Source organism: Lissotriton helveticus, chromosome 3_1, assembly GCF_964261635.1.
Source record: "Lissotriton helveticus chromosome 3_1, aLisHel1.1, whole genome shotgun sequence".
Taxonomy (NCBI): Eukaryota; Metazoa; Chordata; class Amphibia; order Caudata; family Salamandridae; genus Lissotriton; species Lissotriton helveticus.
In genome coordinates, this window is record NC_136061.1 from 86,404,131 (window position 1) to 86,428,465 (window position 24,335).

The following is a 24,335-nucleotide window of genomic DNA, read 5'->3' on the forward strand; positions in this document are numbered from 1 at the left end:
CTCAGTTACCATCCCTGCAAAGAACTTAGGAGTATGGTTTGAGGAGGATCTGAGGTTCGAGGCACACAGGGGTGTGCTTCGGCTCTCTTAAGGCTATGAAAAAGTTCTTTCCATATCTCCCATCTTCGGCAAGAGAGTCGGTCGCGAGGGCTCTAATACGTTCGCGGCTCGACTATGCCAACTCTCTTCTTAGTGGAACCCCAGCCTTCCTAGTCGCTAAATTACAGATCATCCAAAATGCGACGGCGAGACTTCTCTGCAATGTCCCCTCTAGAGAGAGTGTACGAATCCATCTGAAAGAGCTACATTGGCTACCAGTGACTCAAAGGATTACTTTCAAAATCCTAACATTAGCATTTAAAGCAGTCAATGATCTGGGGCCTTCGTATCTGAAGAAAAGATTCAGCCGCTACACCCCCACTCGATCTTTGCGCTCAGCTGATTGTAATTTACTGAATGTACCCCGCTTTCGACGAGTGCGCCTTGGAGGCCAGTCAATTGCTGTCAGGACGGCTTCGGCCTGGAACCTTTTGCCTTTGTTCCTGAGATCAATTCAGAATTGTGTACCTTTTAAGAAGGCACTAAAAACACATCTTTTTAGGTTTGCTTATTAGATTATTTTTTTTTCTTCTTTTTTCATTTCCTTTGGCCACCTGCTTGTCTTTTCTTTCGCGCCAGGACACTCTGGTAGTAACAGAGCGCGTTATAAAACAGCAAAAAAAAAAAATTTCAGCTGCCCCCCGTACCTCATGGGTAGTGATAGACAATGTCTGACGTGCGTTGATCCGAGTTGCACCAGACAATCTGGTCACAAGGAAACACGAGTCGGGTTCTCCGTACCTCCCTGGAATTGAGACATACCCTTTGGTGCGCGATAAAACGAATCGCACCAGACAATCCAGTAACAATGAACCAAAAGTTGGGTTTGCCGCACCCCCATGGAAATGAGGAACAATGTCTGGTGTGCAATGATCCAAGTCGCATCAAACAATCCGGTTACAATCAACCCACAGTCTCCTTTGCCATACCTCCCTGGAATGAGGCATAATGTCTAGTGCATGCTGATACGAGTTGCACCAGACAATCCTGTCCCAATTAACCCAGCATCGGGTATGCCGTACCTCCCTGGAAATGAGGAACTACGTCTGATGCGCGATGATGCGAGTCGCATAGGATAATCCAATTACAATCAATCCACTGTCACACTTGCCATACCTCCATGGAATGAGGCACGTCGTATGGTGCGTGATGATACGAGTTGCACTAGAAAATGTGGTTACACTCAACCCACAGCCGGGTTTGCTGTACCATCCTGGAATGAGGCACAACATCTGGTGCGCGATGATACGAGTCGCTCTAGACAATCGGTTACACTCAAGCCACAGTATAGTTCACCATCCCACCCTGCAATGGGAGGGATGGTGAACACAAACAGTCGCAACTTCAATAGTACCACATGAGGTACTACTACGGAAGCAACCTCCCTCCAAGGGTCGCATCCTGTGGATCGGACACCGCATGCAGAGAGAATGCAGTTGGCATGTCGCACGAGAGAGATGCGGCACGGACAACAGAGCGGCCCACTCTGGGTCCCGCAACCAGTAAATCAGCTCACCACCAACAAGATGATTGTGCGTGCTGCGGCCACACGATGCATGGGACACATTCCTTAGATGCAGGCATGGTTTGGGGTCTCCACACAAGGCAATCCGGTCTCCTTGGAGCATACCAGAGAAGGCATGATTGTAGGTCTTTTTTTTCTTGAATTTATGGTGTTTGAGTAATAGGGTGCTGGCACTTCTGGAGGCTCTCGAACCACATGAGGCCTCCAATTTCTGCACGAGGTACAGCGGTAACTGGTAGTGGATGGCTTTGTGTGCCATGCATGTGATTTTTAAGTGTATCCGGGCTTCATAAGGAAGCCAATTAAGGGCTAACAGGTCTGGAGAGATATGGTTGCCTTTTTTGTGCCAGGTATGAGCAAAGCAGCAGAATTGAGGGCAACCCTAAGAGGAGCCGTCCTCACTCTGGGCAAGCCACACAGTGTAGCACTTCCACAGTCCAGCTTTGAAACCACTAGGGCTTGCACTGCAACCTTAAGGTCAGGAGCAGGAAGGTAGGGTTTTAGTTTTCTGAGGATGTTGAGTTGACGCTGTTTGACATCACATGCATGAATATAGGGCCCTGTTGGATCCTGCCGAAGATATGGAATATGCCGTTCAGGAAGGCTGCTGGAACAGTTCCTGGACTTGGAAACTCTGGCAGAGTCGATGAAGGCATAGGGGTGATCATTAAGAGATGTACCGACGCCAAAAGATCCAGAAGGTAGGAAGCCAGCGCCGATGGAGTAGGCTCGGCAGGTGCAGGCACCAGTAAGAAGAAGTTAGAGATTGGGACCACCTCAGGAACAAGCACAAACCTGTCCAGAGCTGGTTTGTCAGGCTCCTAGGGGGACAACCTCCTGCTCCGAGGAAGAAGCTCCTGTGGCAGTCCAGTGCCATCTATTAGAATTATCTTTCACCGAGTATGTCTTGTGCTTCTTACGTTACTTTCTCCTGGTTTGGGATGAGAAAGGTGAGCTCAAGAGGGGTCGAGATAGACAAGTTTTTTCCGTCATCACAAGTGCCGGCCATGAAGAGCTTAGCCTTGCGCTTCTTGATGCCATTCGGATTATCCTGCAGCAAGAATTGCAGCGTTGAGCATCATGGTCAGAGCCCAAGCACCACAGGCAAATAGCATGGGGATCCGTGATGGACATCTGTCCCCCGCAGTCCCTACAGGGGTGAGGGCCCGAACGCATGGTGCAGACATAGCACTGCAAAATTAGATTGTTTTGTGTGAGGAAAACTCACGACTCCCAGGAAACAGAAAGCTCTAATCTGCATCAAAGATGCAGAAAAAAGGAAACTGATGTTACTGCTCAGGGGCTGGCGCTAGATGGCCTCAGATTCATCTGATGTCACTTTTGGCATTGACCGAAGTCAGCATACCCGACGAGCAACGTGAGAGCATTAAAGTTTCTGGATCAAGTATGACAACTGGGTTTGTTCTACAGGTGAGGAATCTGCAGTAGAAGTGTCCATCAGAAAGAAAATTTGATAATACTTGCCAGGGGTCCCCACTTATGAAGTCAAGCTCAAACCTGGGATGTACTGTGAAGTTCTCTTTAACAAAAGTAAATTAATAATCTTCCACAGCTCCATCATACCTAATCTGGTAGTACTTGGAGTAAGTAATGACAAAGCAGCGAGAACAGTCTCAGAAGATTTAGATTTCTTGACCATTTAAACAACGGTACCTGTGTAGTGAGTCAGACGTCATCTTGAGGGGGACTGTAACTAGGAGCTTTTCTCCTGATTGGGCGATGCCATAAAGCCTTAGCCCTCACCACTCTTCGAGCGCTTTGGTCTGCATCGAGACACAGGCCTCAGTTTCACAAGCAAAGCACCGACGCAATAGGAAAGTTGCATGTAGTTGTGTGTCAGACAAAGAGCTCTGGCTGGCTCTGAAGAATTCAAATGCAATGAACTTCAGGGGCAACAGGATTTTGAGTGATAACATTCAGCCTCTTCTCAGAATAAAGAGAGAACTTCTGTTACATCACTTCTGGCAGTGATGTGAGCAAATCCGAAGTGAATGTCCTTTTGTTTGGGAGTACCGATGAAAATGTTTCTTGTACGTTCAGTCTGAAGCTTGAGATCCTTCAAAGATGAGTAACCTACAGAAAGACATACATATATATAGTCTCTGGAATGAGAAAGTCAATTATTTAGCCAGCAAGATAAAGGTAGTAGGAATCTGAAGGTCGGGAGTTTGAATCAACAAAAGGCCAGTGTAATGAGTACCAACACACTGGCTAGTAACAAGCGTTCCTTAAGGAGCCTAGAAATGGCAGCAGTGTTAAACTGTCATTTATTGGTGGCATTAGAAACTTGAGATGCAAATCTGTCCTTCCAAATTCAATAAAAACAGAACAGGTAGATAATAATCTTGATGCTTTACTTCAGACTATCTGCACTATGAAAGGAGCCCCATCTCAGTAGGGTGCATGGTATCTGTCTCATGAGTGTATTTGGTGGAGGGTAAATCACTTTGCATTGTAAGACACCAGTAAACTAAAACTGCTTTATATTTACTTCCAGTATGAATCCGTCTGGCTGCAGACTGAGAGGTTACACTAGCAGTGCTGAGCACTCACAGAATGCAGGTCCCCCCTTTATAGAGTCTGTGTTGTCAATGGCTGTAGAAGAGAATGGAATGTTAAAAGTGTCTACACCAGAGGAGAGAGTAGCCCGAGTTGAAAACTGACCCCTGAAAGGAGAATCTGAGCTGAGAGGTGCTCCACTCATGCTTCCAGTATCGATGGGCGACAAGGGGCCACTGTTCCTGAGGGCTCTCAATTCTCTATAACTGCCTTGGGGTCCTCGCTCTGCTACTCAAGGAGGGGACCCACAGGTGCCCAATGTCATTGGTTATCTTCAAACGCCTGGAACCGATTAGATTCACTCCCTGGAATAGCAACAACAGGATTGCTCTCAGCTTTAAAGGTTATTGACAAAGACTGATTTTGCAAATCACCGACAGAACTCTCCTGTCTGAAACAGAAAAGGAGCACCAGGTGGTAAACACTCAGGTCGCCCCCCACTCAGTAACATATAAGCACATAAAGACCCGACTTGTTCTGAACAATTAACTATATTTTGAATGCATCTGGGGAGTTTTTTGAAAGCCTTAAACTTCCATACAGGAATATCTCATCGCCACAAATTTTTTACCTTACAAGATTTGTGACCAAAAAAATTTGAGAAAGGTCAGAAAGTACCTCACAGTTGTATCATCAAGCAAGCCCCCCTTGGTGATCCTACCATGAAGTACTTTCTGACCTTTCTCACTTTTTTTTGGTCACAAATCTTGTGTGGTTACAAATTTTCTTTTGATGTATGTATGGAATGTGGTGTATTGACGCTCCTTTTTTGAAATCACACAATCAGACTAACAGGTTAGTGGCAGTGAGCCTATCCTGTGAGGAAGTTAAGGCTTTCAAAAAACTCCCCAGATGTCTTGAAAATACAGTTCATTGTTCAGAGCAAGTTGGGTATTTTAGAAGTCTCCTGTCTACCAAGAAGTGAATGATGGATGAAAGCTTGGAGTTACCTTTGACGAATGGAGTGATTTTGTTCTCCTGGTAATTAAGAGAGCATACCCCAGATTGTATGGAGTGAAAGAGCAGAGGAATACCTATTAAATTTAGTGCTTGTTATTGCATTTTTTGCATTTAACCTGACGAGGCTATAATGAATATAACATGTAACCTATTTTTTTTTATATATTGCCCACCTGGTATTCAGGCATCACACTGCACTTGTTTTCAGTAATTAAAACCATGGAATATCTGTCCCCATAGGACATGGGTTTGACTGTTAGCTCATGTGGACACTGAGATTACTCTACACTTGATTTTTGTGTGAGAGAACCCTCGTCTGAACAAGCTCTACTAAGCTGAATGATGAAATGAACCACAGGAGTGGAAGTACACTATTATATGATCAGGATGGATCAGGGATGCCAAATCACCATCCCAGGGTCACAAGCAGAGCACACAGGTGATGCCTTTAGATAGACACATATATTTTCGTTCCCTCAGGGCCCGGTGGTAAGGACAGAAGGCCCAATATTTTAATATACTGATGAGTGGTCTGAAGTCTCTTCAGAATCAATTTGGGACTTAAGACTGATTCTCCTGAACTAAAATCTCAAATTGTGAGCCATCAGACCTGAAGCCAACTCAGACAAAATATATTGATATGAATACACTAGTAGTATTAAAGTTTATTTAGGCCATAGTTTATTAAACAGAAATATAATATTGCATACATAAGGCATTAAAGTTATGTAAATGTTTAACTATGACCCAAACATGACCAATAAATATGCTTCATAACATTTAAAACCGGTTTTAAACTACCTCTAAAATATCTATATGCGACATCCTAAATTATATACAAGATTTAAACAGCTGGTTATAATGTAAAACCAAATACAAATTTATGGAACAGGCAACACTAAATACACTGAGAAAGCCAATAAAAACCTACCCACCACACAGACTACATCCTAGAATTGCATATCAAAAAACAATCTTATAGCTTCCAGCCTAGTCTTAACCATATGTGATTAGAACAGGTTTTAAAAGCCTACACCTTATTTCGATAAAACTTAAATGGTATATTAAAACATGCACACTACAGCACACTAGAGCATCCACAATCATAATCTTCATCCATCAGGGGTTTTCCACCAACCTGGATTGCACATGTGGGTTGTATCCCTACACAATATTTCAGCAGCTCTCTTCTCAACTCAGAAAGATATGCAACCAACACTTTCTTGAAAACAATTTTAAACTGGGATTTAAGATCTCAAATCTCTACCTCTCAATTACAGCACTCTTTTCCTTTAAGTCCTTTTGTAAAAAGTTAATCGGGCATTGCTTTTAACATTTTCTACATTAATGAAGTTAGCCAGACTTTTGAGACACTGCTTGACATCTCTTGCCCAACGTTAACTCACACGGACAGATTTCCTTTGCACACAGCCTTTTAATTTAGAGAAGGTTAGCGGATTGTGCCAGAATAACAACGTTCAGTTCGCTGCTATACTATTGCAAGAGTTCAACCGCGCTTCTGCTCCAATTGCTTGAACGAGGACACACAAAGTAAGACCTGATAGGGTTTTAAGACAGTTACCCTCTATTTTCTCTCAATCTTGTTTCGAACCCAGGTCTGCCCCATTTTGCCTTCATGGAGAGATCATAGCTTTCCCTGCAGTGAACCGTGGAATTACTGAGGGGACACCAAATTCCCTTTTACATTTCTTTAATCCTCCCAGAGATGTTAGTATAGTAGTGTTTTTAAAGCATCCAAGTGCATTTTCCAATGCTATTTATTACTGGACAGCATACCAAGATATTTATAGGGGATGGATTCTTTTACAACCATTTCCTCTAAGACCCAAGTAAAGATCTGCTTTTTTGCCTATCACCAAGAGATTAGTAGGAAGATAGTCGAGGGAAGAACATATCCCTAACGTGAGCCATTTTTAAAAGGGTTTTTACTTGAGAGAGCTCCATTAATATCTAGGTAAACCTTGGCCCAGTTACCTTGGTGTAGTTCATTGAACATAGCTTCTGGGAATAAAATATATTCAACAGGTCTTCAGAGTATTTTTCTTAAAGACTAATCTCTCTACAAGCTCGCCTTCTGAACACTTCCATTTCTCTCCCTAGCCATCCTAATTCACCAGCCTCACACAATCAAACACTGCATCGGCGATTGCTGGTAACTCTGCTATTTATAATCTATTGATCCACAAGCTAATGCGCTCTCACGTATGCCGCTCCCAGCACTTCCATCAAGCTCTGCTGCTCTGCATCTAGCATCACACTTTATGAATATAGTTAATAAATAAGTAGAAAAAGCGATAAAGAAGTTAATGTCTCCTGGCTCCAAGGCCAACGTCTATACTGCTAAACAACAAACCCTCACTTCAGTTAGACGCAGATAATAAAAGGTGTAATTAAATCCTTTTAAATTTACAACAAAAAAATACCTTTGTCATTTATACAAACAAATCATGTCCTCTAAAATCGAAGGGGTACAGTACAACCCAATAAAGTCTCAGAAGTGTCCCTCCAAGTGACCAATGGAAAGCAGATCCTCAAATGCTCATGCCTTTGTTTAGAGGACCTGGCCTGGCAGTTCGGGCTGGACTGTTCCCATTGGGCGCAGGTTCAAGACTGATTTGCATATGGCTGGGTCCAAACTGGAATGGCATGGTGATCAAAAAAACGATGGATTTAGGCCCAGATCTCTGTACTGGGGTGAATGCACAACATTGTTCTGCATTCTGTCCATCAATTGTTCTTTTTGCATTTGTTTAGAACTGCCACCAGCCAGTGATCACAAGCAGATTTGCTAAACGCAGACTGCTGAGCTTCTATGCAAGTGAGAAACTGGTAGCCAAAGAGTGATTTACCCCAGCCAGTGTTTGAGAATCCAGAGGTTACCATTCGCTGAAGTACATAGCTTTCTACATTCAACAACCAACGTATCAAAGAATCGCTGATGAAGAGATTCGCTGTACGGTTGAGAGATGAGGAGTCAAAGGCTGAACCTGCTGTTGAGTCACAGAGCTCTGGTCCTGGATAACATATCATAAAGCAATCTGCAGGAAAGAGCGCGGCTTCAGAAGCCAGTCCCATTCTAAGCAGGTCAAGCAAAAGAAATACAGAACACCGCTGTACAAATGGCCAGGGGGAAAGAATTGAAAAATACAACCTTCTGCAAAGAGAACAATGAGACGCTAAGGTTAACATGCGCAAGCACAAAAACCGTCCTAGTGATCTGAAAGAGTGAGTCACTGAAGCTCATGTCTTCAGGCTAAGAGGTCTTGCCTAGGAGGAATTAAAGAACAGAGGCGCATTTTCCCATTGCTAATAGGGTAATCAAAAGAAAAGATAAGAAAAGATGGATCACAGCGGATTCAATAGAAGGAAGAGGGTCACCCCTCCAATGTTCTTAGGGCAGAAATCTTTACACAACAATGGAAAAGGGCTGATCATGAGCGCAGTTCGCACGCGGTGTGTACGGTGTGCACACACTGCTGAGCGAGTAGGAGACAATGTGAATGAGATAGAGACACTCAAGAGAATTTGAAATGAGTCGTCAAATTTGTAACTTTGTTTATGAAAATAATGTGTACTCAACATAAGGCAGCTAAAGCAATAACATTAGTCACAGGGAATGATTCAGTTCCCACATCCTCTCTTCACTTAGTTATGAGATTTTTACACCTTTACATTCCTTTATGAGTTTTGTCTTTCTTATTTGCTTCTCCCATCTTTACATTTTTATTTGTAGTGCTTTGCCCACAGGCTTTCACACCAGTGACAAAAGAAAGATGAAAAATGGTGGAAGGTAGGAAGTGTTGAAAAGCTAACAAGCAGGATGGTTTAGCAAAGCAGTGGGAATTTGATGTATACAGGCGGACCCACATAGGAAGGTCAGGACCGATCAAGTGGGAAAACCTGTAGGAGGGATTTTAAAAGCACTGCACTACAGTACAAGCAAAGGCTACTGAGGCTTGTACACAAGCAGAGTATTCGGTGAAGATAAGGTAGACTGTGCTACAAGGCTTTTGCCTTGGTCGCAGCCTCGAGGAATAATACTCTGCGTTTGATGATCTTGTTGGAATGCCAGTCTTGTCTTGTATCTTCTTGAAGTCTTGATGTCATGGTGTGTGGCTCTAGATCTGGTCTTCAATTATTTACCAGGTAGAGGCAATTTGTAGGAAGAGGGCTAGCAGGCGTATCCTGTTTTCCAATGCCCTTCATAGATAACCTTGCTCACTTCAATGCTGTGTCATCAGGGTAGACCCTTGTCTGCAGGAGCCTTAAAAAAAGCAGTGTTTTTCATGGTTTTCTAAATTCATGACAGTACAGTTTTATCGCCCTTTTGCCTCTTGATTAGAGAGTATATCGGCGGTTTGCTGCTACAGGGACATGAGGACACTGTTTTTACTTGTCCAGTTTCCTCCAGGGAGGAGGAATGGTTTTGTTTTGTTTTCAGGTCACATGCGCAAAGCCATGTATCAGGCCAGGTATCACCTGTGGATTATGTTCCAGTCTCACTGCATACCTCTCCACTTGTTGCTGTCGGTGGAAAGCAAGCAAACAGAAGAAAATCTATGACAGTGGATGCCAATCAGTGCTTCACTTATACATGGCTGTAGAGCACTTTAGCACTTAATGCAACAACCATCAGCTAGGAACACAACCTCTTTACACTTTTACAACCTACAAACACTAATAAATTATACTGCCTTGTACATAAGGCACACTAACTCACTACACTGCAGGTTGGGATATGATTTGTATCACCAGACCTCCAATGTAACCTACAACCAATAGCTTAGGGCACTTAAACACAAACCTACCACAAAGCTTTACACCCTAGCAATACTAAGCCACTGCAAAGTATCCTAGGGATACTACTAAACCACAGTGATCAACAGTCAACCACACTACACTCCATCACACTGGCACGAGCCTACTATGCACAGGCACGTCCAAGGAAGATTATAATACCTTAATTTGTATATGGTGCTTCACGCGGCACCACTTTCTGCTGTGTCTAAATATCGTACATCACAGATGTTACTATTACCCAATGTAACGGTGCCCAGGTTATCAACCTTAAAGGCTCAGTTGACCTTGATGGGATTTTAACTCATAACCTGAAGGTGCCAGTCAATGTCAATCATTATTCAGGTATTCATTCAGGTAGCTTCAGCTCATCCTACAGAAATTAATGCATAACAAAAACACACTGCACGGCATTCAAGGGACATTAACCCATTATACTACATTGCATTCTAGTAACACTAGGTCACCACTTTTTCTTTTTAGGTCCAGCCGAGCATTTTTTTAAGGCTATGTGCAAAAAATTCTCTGATTAATAATCAAATGACCAATTGCTTAATCTTGTAGGTGATGATGTGAATAATTTGATCGGGACTATTCCGGAACAAGAAACGACTACATATAGAGGTCTCATTAAATGTCTGAATGAAAGGTCTGATCTGCAAAGGAATATGGATTTTCAAAAATGTCATTTCTGTGTAGCTTTTCAAAAAGAGGATGAGTCCATGGATGAATACATACAAGATTAAGGTAGTAAGTCACTTTTGTGAATATGAGAAGTTTAACAATGAAGAAGTGATAAGGTTTAGGATAATTCAAGGATGCTGTTCTGTAAAATTCAGGAAAAAGCTACTAGAAAAGACATATGACTTACAAACGATATTACACTTGGATAGAACAGAGATGCAAACACCATGGCTATCTCAGATTGTGGTCATTTCGAAGAAAGATACAGAGGATAAGTTTTAACTTTCCGCACTATCTTGAGAGCGCAATGCTCTTTCACAGGCAATTACTCACTGCGGGATGTTCACAGGCAACGAACGCCACATCATAGCTCGCGGGCTCCAGATTTTGAATGCCCTGCTCTCTTACTGGTGAGTGCAGCCACCATTGTACATGGAAGTTTTTCACTCGTCGCCATTGTATTAGCTGCAATTACCAACTCTTAGTCGGCACGGCCTTTGTACATATTTATCCAGGGCACAGGATACTGGTGCTCTCTCCGAACTGTACTGTATATACTCCACTTCCATTCAACCTTCTAACACAAACATTCCATTACATAACAGTACATCATTACACATGTTACAACTGGAAACCAGGATAGAAACATCAAGTTTTCAGAGCGGTGGGTAACTAAGGGTCCTGGGTTTCCAAGAGATGGCAAGAAAGATTTTGTGTCAACCAAACGCACACACTTAACAGTTAATTTAATTCACCCAGACCTTGTTGGCCCACCTTTTGTAAAATGGGTTTTCACCTACCTTCCAGTCCGTTCCTCCTTCGAGAAGGTAGCAGAACCAATCACAGAGATCCTCTGTGATCCCCAATTGTGTGTGTTATTTATTTACCGCATTTAGTATTGCATGAAACGAATCTTCCCTGAAGGGATATCTTGGCGCTCAGCTAATACAGACAACCAACACCAAATGAACTTGCCCAATCGACAAAAATAGCCTTTTTTTTTTTATAAACTTTCCAAATTCGGAGCATAGCCGAATTTACAAAGGTAGCGTTAGGGAGAACCACTGGCCTCTAATGCAAGACCTACAATTCAGAGGAAGGCATATACTGCTAGTTTCAGACCCTAGTATTGAGAAGTAATACAAAAAGACAATTACTGGATGTGTATAAAGCCTTTCTGAGGTTGGGATGCTATCCTTTCTCAGTAGCCCAGCCAAGCAAGTGAATCTTACGCTTTCTCCTGTGTTTACCCTGCTCAGCATTTTTTGGAGGGTTTGATGATTTCCCCTTTGAAAACCCTTAAAAACTCTGCCTTTGTCCTTCCCCAGGGAGATACAGTATGGTGGCCTCTTGATGTGCAGGAGAAATTTAATCTCACATTTTTGATCTAATTACATTTGTTATTAATGGATATAACGTTAACAATTTCACCAACATTTTTTTAGATTTCTGTTAATTTTAATTGATTGCTTGAATTTTCATAAACATTTTTGGTAGTATACTGTATGCATTGTTGGCAGCAATGATTCCTTTGAAGTGCAAAGCCCAGTAGCTTCAACAAACCTCTAACACACAAGATAGATTAAACAATAAAGTGAGTTACGATAAGTAGGTGCAGAAATCGACTTTGATTTTCAGTATGATGTACAAGAAGTATTTGAGGGCAGTGCTTACAGATGTGATATTTCCTTCAGCCAGAGTTGCAAGACTAAATTCTTTCTCTTCATCCTCTGTTTTCCCTTTCTTTGCGTCTGGCTCCCCGTCATCTCTGCAAGACAAAAAGACAAAATGACCTATGCAACAAACCTTTACATTCTGATAGTAATATGTTCATTGACCCACCAAGCCGACTGAAAGCATGAGATAGTTACTTAGGTGCGCAAGGTTTTCTTCTTGTCCTCTTACAATGCCAAGGAACCATTATGGCACGAATAATAACTCATCAATAAGACAAGTAGAGTACACTTGAAGTGGCACATACATATAGCGGTTAATTAGCCATCACATTCAATATACATACACTCAGTGCGTTCACACACACCCCTCCATAGGAATCCTTACCAAAACCCAAGACAAAATATACAATGCATCCATCGCCTATGAAACAAAATCATGTTCCCATATAAAGAAGCCGTCTCTTGGACTTGGCTATCCAGGCAGTAATGTTTAGTGAACATGTGCAATGATGCCCACTTGGCTGCCTGGCAGATGTCATTGAGGGGGGACTCCACGTCCCAAAGCAATAGTGGCTGCTGTCACCCTGGTGGAATGGGCGTGCACCCCTAATGATGGCTACTTTTTCACCAAGGAAGGGGGCAGGAAGAAGGTGGGCAAAGTGATGGATAGAGGTAACCACTTTGGGAAGAAAAGAAGGTCTAGTTCGAAGGACCTCTTGTCCGGATAAACAGCAAGGACAGAAGGTTTAGAAGAAGGAGCCTGAAGCTCACTCACCCAGCGAGCAGAGGTGATGGCAACCAGAAGAGCAGTCTTTAAGATCAAGAGTCTGAGAGGACAATTATGTAGTGGCTCGAGAGGAGCACACATAAGGTAAGTTAAGACCAGATTCAAGTCCCACTGGGGCATTACAAAAGGAAAGTTCCCTATTGTAAACATATTTCTTAAGGGCTTTAGCCCTTAAGAAATATGTTTACAATAGGGAACTTGAAAAGAGAAGGCGAAGAAAGGCCGAAATATAGCCTTTAAGGGTGCCCAGAGCAGAGCCCTGCTGGGCCAAATAAAGAATGAAGAGGAGAACCTCTGAAAGGGGCAGAAAGGGGAATCAAAGCCTTTTGCTGTGCACCATAACCATAGATTTGTTCTACAGGCATATACCATTTTAGTGGAGGGACGCCTGGCTGCCAAGATGACATTACAGACTTCGGGAGGAAGGTCAAAAGCTGTCACGGCTGGACAGGTTCGGGTGGAGGACCGTCGCCTGTTGCTCCGACAGAAAATCCTCCTGAAGAGGCAGTCGGATCGGAGGATCGATTGCCATGGTCAAGAGCTCGGAATACCAGACACTTTGTGCCCAATCCGGAGCCACCAGAATGACTTGGGCCCGGTTGCGCTTGATCTTCTTCAGCACTCTGGGCAGAAGTGGTAAAGGAGGATAGGAGTATAGAAGACAGCAATTACACTTGAGACGAAAAGAGTCGCCGAGCGAGGGCTGCATTTGAAATTCCAAAGCCCAGAACTGCTGACATTGCGTGTCCTCTTCGGTGGCGACCAGATCTAACTGAGGCTCTCCCCACTGATGAAAGAGACCTTGCACCACCTCCTAGTGAAGACGTCATTCGTGATCCATCATGCAGCGGTGGCCGAGTTTGTCTGTCTTGGCGTTCAGGGAACCTGCCAGGTGTTGAACCACCAGGGACATGCCCTTATGTTCCAGCCACGTCCGGAGGCGGAGAGCCTCTTCACATAGGGTCCACGACCCCACCCCACCCTGTTTGTTTCAGTACCACATGGCGGTGGTGTTGCCCACGAACACCTGTCTATTCTTCCCTTGAGAGAAGGAAGGAATGCTTTCAGTGCAAGTCGGATCGCCCGGACCTCCAGCAGGTTGATGTGGAGTACGGACTCCGCTGGAGACCAGAGCCCTTTGAACATCCCCCACCCCATATGGCCTTCCCATCCCAGAAGTGATGCATCTGTCACCACCGTGAAGTCTGGTTGCGGAAGGAAAAGGGATCTTCTGTTGACCCAATCCTGGATCGTTAGTCACCACTGCAATTGGTGTGCAGTGCCCTCCGCGATCCGGACGCAATCGGAAAGATTCCACTGATGCTGCACCCACTAGAACTTTAGGTCCCACGGCAGAGCCCGCATATGCCACCTGGCATTATCCACCAGCAGGATGCAGGAGGCCATGAGGCCCATCAGCCTCAGAGTCATTCTTACCGAAATCCGGGATAGAGGCTGAAACACTGGTATAATAGCTTGAATGTCCCAGACTTGCTGCTCAGGATAATAAGCCTGAAACTGCGCTGTATCCAGAACTGCTCCGATGAAAAGTAGCTTTTGAGAGGGAGTCAGGTGTGACTTCAGCACGTTGAACGTGAACCCCAGCAAATGCAGGAAGTTTGCAGTAGTCTGAGGAGACTTCAACATTCAGTCGTCGAGATAGGGGGAAGACTGGTACCCCTGATCAGCGCAGTGTGGAAAAGTAAATTTTGCCATGTTCTGTGTCCCTACGTGTCATCCATCATATGTTATGTGTGCATGATTAAATATGCATATGTATTCCCTATGTTCGATTAAAGACGCAGTTACAGTTGTGTCCACCTCTAGTATGTCAGTTCCCAGTTCTCGTGAATACTACGAATATCAGGCCCATGTAAAGCTACGTTGCCACGTTTCTCAGTGTGCACGTTATTCCATTGTAAAGTCCCCGTTTCTAGGCCTCAAAAGGGCCTGCACACCAGATTCAGCTCCTGTCTCCTGTCTCCTGAAGCCCTCGCTGAGGAGCGATACAGCCCCCACCTGTATCCTCGACCCTTCACTTACTTCCTGCCTCGCAGTGCCCGGTTCAGCCTGGCTCTGCCTCTGAGTCTGCCAAGAGTATGTTATGATTCCAGATTATCAGTCCAGTCTTCCTTCTCTGCATTCCTAAAAGCTACTGAATCGCATCGATAGTTTCCGTCATTGTCTAGCCTCTACGTCTCCATGTAAGAGAAATACTGCATTTAATGGTCATTTAATATTCTTCATCACGCACTACATGTAGAATAATGCATGCTCCAGTCTTAGTGTCTGTTAGCCTCTCCCCTCCTGACTTCTAGTTTATATCAACATGTTCTCTAAACATCAGATACTAGATACTGTTTAGGTACATGTCGCCTTGACTCTCCAGACTTCAGTCTCTGCTCCTAGCACAGAGTTCATAGCCCCAGCTTCTCCTAGTAACACGTCATTGCTAGTTTGCGCGCACCATCAGGTTAGAGGTCCCGGCTCCTCAGGTAGCCCCCTCCATGGTTTCCGCCCCATTCATGATATATTCTGTTACGTTTGCATCACATGTCTATGTATACGCCTCTGTTACACCTCTTTTCACCCTTATCTTTCGCGACTGCTACGCGTCACGCCTATTGCTCCTCCCACTGCTACGCCTATTGCAATGTAATGCTATGTGTTTGCGTTATGTATATATGCTCATGTACTGTTATTAAAAAGTTATCCTTCCTAGCGCGCTCATCCCAGATCCAGCCCCAGCAGCTGCTGGGCCCTGCCATCCTATTCCTATGCAGGTTGTCCTGTTCCTGTCCTTTATGCTGTAATAAACCTGCAAACTCCTACTACCTCGAATCTTGACTCTTATTTATTTAGAATCTTTATTCGGTGTTTAGAAAACACCATAAAAGCACACATATATATACATAAATGAGAAAAACATTAAATCTTAATCAAGATCATGACACCATAAAAACACACAAATATATACACAGCTAAAAGAAGCATTAAATCTTTGTCAAGATCCTTGTACATGAATACAATAAAAATCCCAACATACAGGGCCATAAATTTAAGATATAAAATCCCAGGTCGTTCATTCCTCTCCCTTCGTCATCCTTAAACGAACCGCCACCTTAATAAAATTCATAATACAACATAAGGTTAGCGGATCAGAAGCTTGTTGCAAATAAACTAAAGCATCCATGGCATGTTCCAGTTTGGCTTTTTTTAGTATGTCTACTAAAAATCTACGCCTGGGCATAGAAAAATAGGGGCAAAGCAAAGTAAAATGAAGGGAGTCCTGCGGAGACCGATTGTCGCAGCCGCAGGGTCCCTTCTGCTCAATCGACATAGTAAAACCTGGTGGAAAGGCCAACATAAAAGGAAGTAAGTTCAATCTAAAACGACACATAAGGAATCTGTCCTGTGCATTATGTACAAGATACAGATAGGGCTCCATACCCTCCACGCTCTTGATCAAGTTGTAAGCCCTCACGGACTTTTTCTCTCCTTCAACCTCCGCACGACATTGGGTTTTCCGCTCTAGGAAAATTTCCCCTACTTGTTTCTTGTGCTGTGCTAAGATGGTTGTGGGGTTCCTGAAAAAATTTCCGAACCCTAACTCTTCAAGAGTGTTTCTCACATATTTGAGCCAGGGGATACGCATACAATGAGTCCTACTCAGGCAGTCCAGTAGAATTTCTCTGGTTAAATATGCGTCTGGATTTGCCCAAATTTTTAGCCATGCCACAATTGGCCTCAATTTTAATGAGTCCACCAGGTGTGGCCTCCCTAGCTCCCTATGAGCAATATATCCAACAGTACTGGGTGGTACCCTCAGGATGGATTTCATGTGTCTATTCTCTTCCTGTCCAATTCTAGCCGTATTCACAAAGCCCCAGACTTCTGCCCCGTAGCTTACTTTGGAACATGTTACAGAGTCGTACAGGATCAACATCTGTTCCGGGCTCCACCTGCCCAGCCTCCTGCCATAACCAGCTATAGCCCCATTGGAGGCAATCATTTTATTGCAGCGTTCTTCCACCAGGGACTTAAATTGGAGAAGACCATCAAAGGTTACTCCAAGATAGGAGAACGTTTTAACCTCCTCTAAGCGGTGGGTACCTATTGTATAAACTGATTTAGAGGAGGGTTTTTTGCCTGCCAGGAGCACATAAGACTTGCTTAAGTTGACAGATAGGTCCAAATCACTCATAAAGTTGACGAACCCATCTATCAAAATTTGCAAACTTCGGGGTGTACGCGCGAGCAAGACCGCGTCATCTGCATAAAGCAGGACAGGGATATGCCGCGACCCAACCCTTGGAGAATCTGCTTTTAGACCCAAGAGAGATTGTTCTAAATTATTGATATAAAGGGAGAACAAAAAAGGGGCGAGGATACAACCCTGTCTGACTCCACTTTTGCATGGAAAGGACTCAGACAATCCCCCCTCCCTGTTAAATCTTACTGTAGCCGTGGTGTCAGTGTGTAGCTCTCTTAAAATAGTAATTAGACCGCTCTCGATCCCCAGACCTGCCATCATGTCCCACAACTTCCCTCTATTGACGTGATCGAATGCTGCTGCCAGGTCCATGAATCCCATATAAATGGGCTCATCACTGGCCAGAGTGTATTTGGCAGTCAGCATATATAGGTTCAGGCATTGATCGCTGGTGGACCTCCCTGCCCTGAACCCGTATTGGGTATCCGAAAAGATGTTATTCTCTTTGGTCCACTCTGACAATCTGTTCAAAATTGCCCTTCCCAAAAGTTTGGCTGAGACGTCGATCAGGGAGATAGGCCGATAACATCTAGGATCGTCCTTATTGCCCTTTTTAAAAATTGGCACAATAATCGCTTTGGACCACGATGGGGGGAGACCACAGGAGATAGCGGCATTTAAGACCCTAGTCATCAAGGGGGCCCATAGGTCTATATTACTAAGAAAGAGGTCAGGGGGAATTCCATCCGGACCCGGGGCTTTATTCTTGGTTAGGCTTTCCATCCCTACAGTGATCTCTTTAAGAGTAAACACTGCCGGTAGAGCATGGCTTTGAGTTGCTGGTAGTTCTACAAAGTTACCTGAATCATGGTTGTACAGACTCCTAAAGTGGGTAACCCACTGCTCCGGTAGGATATTGGTCCCTATTTCTGGAGAATCATTTTCTAAAAAGGTCGGATTGTTGATGATTCTCCAGAACCCCGCTAGGTCCCTTCTTTTCCCAGCCTCTCTCAGATCTGCCCAGGCATCTGCCTGCAAAGCGAGTTTCCTCCTTTTGGTCTCTTTTCTGTATTTATCTCTGCTTGCCCTGATTTTTTGTGGGTCCCGTGGTTTTAACTTAAGAGAGCATTTCAGTTCCCTCAGTGCTTTAGAGCAATTCTGGTCAAACCACCGGGGATTAACCAGGTTACGTATGGGCACATTGGTCCTCAGTAGCCCATCTATCAGATTTGCAATGTGCTCAAACTTTTCTAATAATCTTGCGCCCTGTACTTCCAGATCCAAGCAGTCATTTATGACCCGCAGACCCATGTTGCTCAAGTTTTTATAAAATTTTGCCCCATCTATTCTAGACCACTTCAGTCTCCTGCCTTGGTCAGTGACCCTCTCCCCTATTAAGTGGTGGACATTAGGTCCTCGGCCCGCCCTATATGTGAGCGTTAAAACAAGCGGGTTATGATCACTGAAGCTGTTCCAATCTATCCCTGCACTAATTACTTTGTTGACCAGGGATCTCGAGACCAAAATATAATCTATAATAGATGAACAGCCCCTGCCTTTAAAGGTTGGTGGGAGTGTGCCGTCCGGCTGTGGGCCTATCATATTGATGGTATGCTCTAGGTCGTACTTCAGCCGGAGCGACCTAAGAGCGTCTCCGGTAGGTGAGTGAGAAAAATGAGGCCCCTTCTGGATTGGGCATTGCTCCCAATCTGTATTTACTTTAACTAATGCAGGACAGAGATGACAATTAAAATCCCCCGCCACCACCAACCCATAGGATGGGCCCTTGTTCTGAAATGCGATTTCTTGTCCCAGCCTTTGTTCGAGTTCAGTCAATACCGGGGTGAGGTTATTTGCTGACTCGGTATTATACAGATTAAAAACAGAAAACCGTAGCCCCTTTCCATGAAACCGAACTGCCTGGATCCCGTGTGAGGACCAATCTGGGAAGGACCAAGTGCCTGGAAGATCTAGATCTACATAGAGAGACAGGCCACCCATAGCTCTCCCAAAACTAGACTTTCTCGCGGGAACAAAAAAACACTTGTAACCCTGCAAGTGATAGTTATTCTCCACCGCCCATGTCTCCTGTACACATATGATATTAAATTTCCTAATGTACTCAGCCCATTCCTTGTTGTAAAATTTACCCGCTATACCGGCTATGTTCCATGAAATAAGTCTCACCTCCGCTCCCCTCCGTTCCACTCCCTCCTGATCCCTTGATCTTAATTCCAACAATGGCCCTTGAATTTCCTGTTCAGGTACCCCTCCTATGTTGTTTTTAACTGTTGCCTCAGGTTCAACACACATTAAATCCCCCATGCCAATCGCCGAAGTTTGTACAGCCTTTAAACTTAGCTCCTCCCATGTTTCTACCGGGTCGCCCTTTTTAATACAGCCATGGGAGGTATTATCTGTATGTCAGTCGACCCCCTCTAGTCCATACAAACAGTTGAACTGGTTATGAGTGTAAAAGGGGTTGTTCCGGTCGGCCAACTATCGGTCTGGGGTGTAAGGCCTGATGTCTCCCCCTTCTCCCAACCCTCTCCCAAGTATCATGGGTTTGGGGTTGCTGAAATGGGCCCGGGTTAATTGGGAAAAAGAACGACACATGGAGGGTCTGGATGGTAGATTCCCTCGAGCTATTTTTACCCTGACATATAAACTCCACCGTGCCTGTATCCCTAAAACTCACTAGTATACAATCCCCTTTTATGGATTTTTGTGTTCTCCCCACCCATGGTACCCTTCTTACCATTATTATTTCACTATTGAAATGTGTCGGAAGGGGTCTGTTTATATTTAACCACTTGATTACCCTACTTTTCAGGGCACAAAAGTCCTCCCTTTCCCCTTCCTCAAGTGGGGGGACACCCGCCATGACTACCGTAAAAGCGTTAGTCTCTGGGGGTAAGTTAGGTCTGCGTGGTCTCAGGGTGAGCTTCATTAAAGGGGTTGGGATAGTATTACCTACCGGCTGTGCCGGGGGTACAGGTCCTGGCGATTGGGTGGGCATATTGGCAGGGGGAGGTTTGGATGTGACAGGCTTTAGTCTTTGGAGTTGTTGTTGTGAGGGAGCCACATTCACGGCTTGTGAAGGGACTGGAGTGACAACACTATTTGCCGTCAATTGGGGCACTACGGTAGGGAGAATGGGATCAGATTGCACTCCCTGTCGGCCAGCTTGAGTTTTCAGACTACCTAATGTCGCCTCCAGAATGGTTAGTCTGATCTCTATCTTTTTAATACTCTCGCTGATCGGCAATAGCAGGGACCTTAGCAGGAATTCTACATTTCCAAGCGGGACAACAGACAAGGGAATATTAGCAATAACCGCTCCTGTGTCCTTTATCGTACCAGGAGCTGAATCCTTAACAATGAGTTTTGGGTCTAAGACCACCGGTGGTTTTCCTACCGGCATTGGGGTTTTTAGGGACTTGCCAAAGTCTGAGTGTAAAACCTTGGGTTGACTCTTTCCTTGGTTACCCTTAGATTTCCTCCTGCGCTTATTGGGGGGGGGTCCAAAAACTACTTGAATGTTAGACGGTTTAGATGTAGCTTTCCTCGGTTTAGGGGCCGGGGGAAGTTGGGACACTAAATCAATTCTCGACCTAATTGGACTCGGGCTATTGCCTGGCGCTGAACTTATAACTGCCCCTGGTGAGATATTAGTACAATCCCTCAATAATAATGGGACATCATCAATTCTAGACAGCTCTTCCCTGGGTGTAAGGACTTGATCTCCCAGGAGGGTGTTTTTCATATTATCAATTGAGCGTCTCCGTTCGGCCCTTAACCTGGACAGGTTACACTCTTTATCCCCCTCCCCTGCTTGCCGGGTAAAGTATTTTTCGAGAGTCCGGTTTTTGGCTACAACTGGTTTCGATGGGGTACTCTCTCTTACCGGGGACGGCATGATGTTCGTAGTGAGTTCTACTCTGCCGGGGGATCTAAGTCAATAAATAAACTAAAAGGTAATAGTCCCGAACCAAGAAATCCAAGAGAGTGGGCCCAGCCCGGCCTCCTTCGGCCCCGGACGGCCACAGACGGTCCCGCCCTTGTCCCGGGCTTCTCCCGGGCGTGCTCCCGCGCGCTCCCGCGCAGCGGCTCTTCCCACTCCTATTATAGAGAGGAGGTGCTCTGGGGCGGGACAAACAGGGAGAGCGACCAGGTGCAGGTGATGACAGCGCAGGGACTCCTGGGCAATGGAGTCCCTGTACCTCACCTGGCGCTCGCAGCCCTGTTGTCCGCCTCCAGTTCCAGAGAGTGATTAACCGGAAAGCAAAGCAGCCGCCCAAGCACACGGGCGAAGCGGGACCCGCGCAGCGGGTACCGCGAGGTCTCCAAGAGAGAGAAAGCAGTCTTCAAAGGCTAAAACAGCACGCAGAGGGCTCTCCCACCTCCGGCCAGCAAACAGCAAGTGTCTCCCACAGAGCAGGGATCCGCAGGCACCTTTGACTCGGCGCTCAGGGGCGGGACAAACAGGGAGAGCGACCAGGTGCAGGTGATGACAGCGCAGGGACTCCTGGGCAATGGAGTCCCTGTACCTCACCTGGCGCTCGCAGCCCTGTTGTCCGCCTCCAGTTCCAGAGAGTGATTAACCGGAAAGCAAAGCAGCCGCCCAAGCACACGGGCGAAGCGGGACCCGCGCAGCGGGTACCGCGAGGTCTCCAAGAGAGAGAAAGCAGTCTTCAAAGGCTAAAACAGCACGCAGAGGGCTCTCCCACCTCCGGCCAGCAAACAGCAAGTGTCTTATTTATTGAGCTATCTGTTATTGCTATGCCTAGTAAAACCTAGATCCGGTATTATTTATTTATATACCACATAATGGCGCCCGAACAGGCACTTGCCCTTTCCCCACGCGTCGGTGAAGCCACGCCGACCCCCTGACCCTCTGCAGTCGTGACGGAACTCTTCTGCGCACCGGCAGATATTTCTGCTTCAAGTATCCCTCAGGCCCACGGAGGAGACGAAGGAGGCGGTCCAGCATCCAGACGAGACGGTGGAGGAACGCGGCGAGTCCCGACCAGAGCCCAAGCCAAGAGTCCAAGGTCCGAGGTATCCGGAGGCCCACCCGTAACAGAAGTCCGAAGTTCGTCCGTCCGGCGTCCAAGCAGTCTCGTCCAGTCTGAGGCCTTCCGTTCTTACTGCCCGGTGAGTACCGTTACTGGGGTAGTATCTAGACAGGGTCAATTTAATTGACTCTGGTCCGTGGGTTGGTGGTACACAGTCCCACAAACGAAGTGTCCACTTCGGTGGATGCGGGTCCTGACGTGTCTCTGTATGAGACCGGTAAGTTTCGTACTGTTTCAGCAGTGCATCTAGTTCCTGTTCTAGTCAGTTCTGTTCTCGATAAAATTCATGTATTCTGTTTTCCGTATTCCAGGTAGTATTCTGTTCGAACTGTTATTCTGAATGTTCTTCATGTATCTTGATGTCGTGGAATGAGTGTGAAGTAGTTATCGTGTTTATTGTGTATCGTATTGTGTCCAGATTATAGTTCAGTCATGCCCTTGTTTTCTAAGTTACGTCAGTTAAAAACTAGAAAGGGTCTGCTGGAAGCAGCAGTTCCTGTCCCGCCTAGGGACAGTCCAGGTCATTTTATGTATCAGAAGCATGGCATAAGCGCCATATTGTATCTAGATTTATGGGTCGAGTATACCAAACAGTTAGAGGAAAAGTATAGATGGCCTGTATCAGGCACATGGGATGCCGAGTGCATCATGAGAGTAGAAGAAGCATTATGGAAAAAGAAAGCCAGACAGTCACAGAAAGATGCCATCGAGTTATGGCGCAAAGAAGCTCATAAAAGAACCGAAAAAGAAATCAGAAAGTCAGAATTAAGTAGAGAATCCTTGGAACGAGCCCAAGAAAGGGAATTAATCGAGATTGGTGAACAAGTTAAAGCCGAACAGTCAGACAGACAGAGGCATGCCCTTATTAAGGGTATGTATCCTCTCCGTGCCGAGGGCTTGCCAAAAGCGACCCCCGAGGCATCCAGTAATTTCCCGCCACCATTAGTTCCGACCAAGCTACGTCACAAACAGACCGCAGCTGATATTTTCATTTCGTCCTATTTGGACGACACAGTCCCAAACTATGCAAATCCTGTTCGCGCTCCGCCAGTCCCTGTAAATCAGGCACTACCCGCTCCTCCAGACACCGGAGTACCTGTTACGGTACCCCCGGTCCAGCCCGCCATACAAGTCCAGCCTGCATTTCCATTTCCCACTCTGCCAGGACGAAGAGCATCAGTCGACGACTCTAGTTTAGGGGCCGCAGGGGGAGGTACTCCTCAAACCCCGCCGCCGCACAAGCGTTTAACGACAGCCGAATTACATACACAAGCGTCACAACGTACGCCCAGACATCAGTCTGTAGCAGAAATAAGAAAAGCCCTTAATGAATGCGGCTATGATCCAGTCCCAGGCGAGGATAATATGGTTTTATATTCATTCCGCGTAAGAAAGGTGGCCGAGTATCTAGTCACCCTACCGAATATGAAAGAAGATCTAGACAGAATATATCGTTTCATCCGTACCGGGGATGATCCAGAAAGCATTGGCGAGGCCATGTCTCAAAGGAAAGCTGAGACCCAGCTCATGATATTAAAGTTTCTGATCAATTGTCTAATAAGAGAACAAGATTACCCGTCTAAAGATCCGGCTGAAATGAAAACCCTGACAAGGTGGAGTGATAATATAGCCGAGGGTAAGCACAAGACCGTCGGTGCTATGGAGAGTATGTACAAGAAAATCCGTAAAGAAATAATAAAGTTACACGAACAGCGTAAAGCAGCACAAGTAAGCGAGAAAGAAAGTAACTCTGATACTGAAGAGGTAGAGGACGAGAATCCCGCCAGAATAGCGTATGTAGGAAAATCTAGATTTCCAGATCGCCATTTACGCCTAGAACACAAGTCTACTTTCCATCATCCAGCACCAGAACAAGGTTCTCTAGAACAAGTATTTCAAGCTACCGATCACATTC

General features: G+C 45.3%; 1 protein-coding gene across 1 annotated transcript in view; it reads right to left on the reverse strand.

Annotated features, from left to right (window-relative positions):
* Window positions 1-24,335, reverse strand: part of XRCC5 (X-ray repair cross complementing 5) — a 511,073-nt gene that overhangs the window by 117,162 nt on the left and 369,576 nt on the right. Inside the window, exon 15 of the mRNA XM_078679276.1 lies at window positions 12,341-12,434. Within this exon, the coding sequence (XP_078535402.1) occupies window positions 12,341-12,434 (94 nt within the window). The remainder of the gene's footprint in view (window positions 1-12,340; window positions 12,435-24,335) is intronic.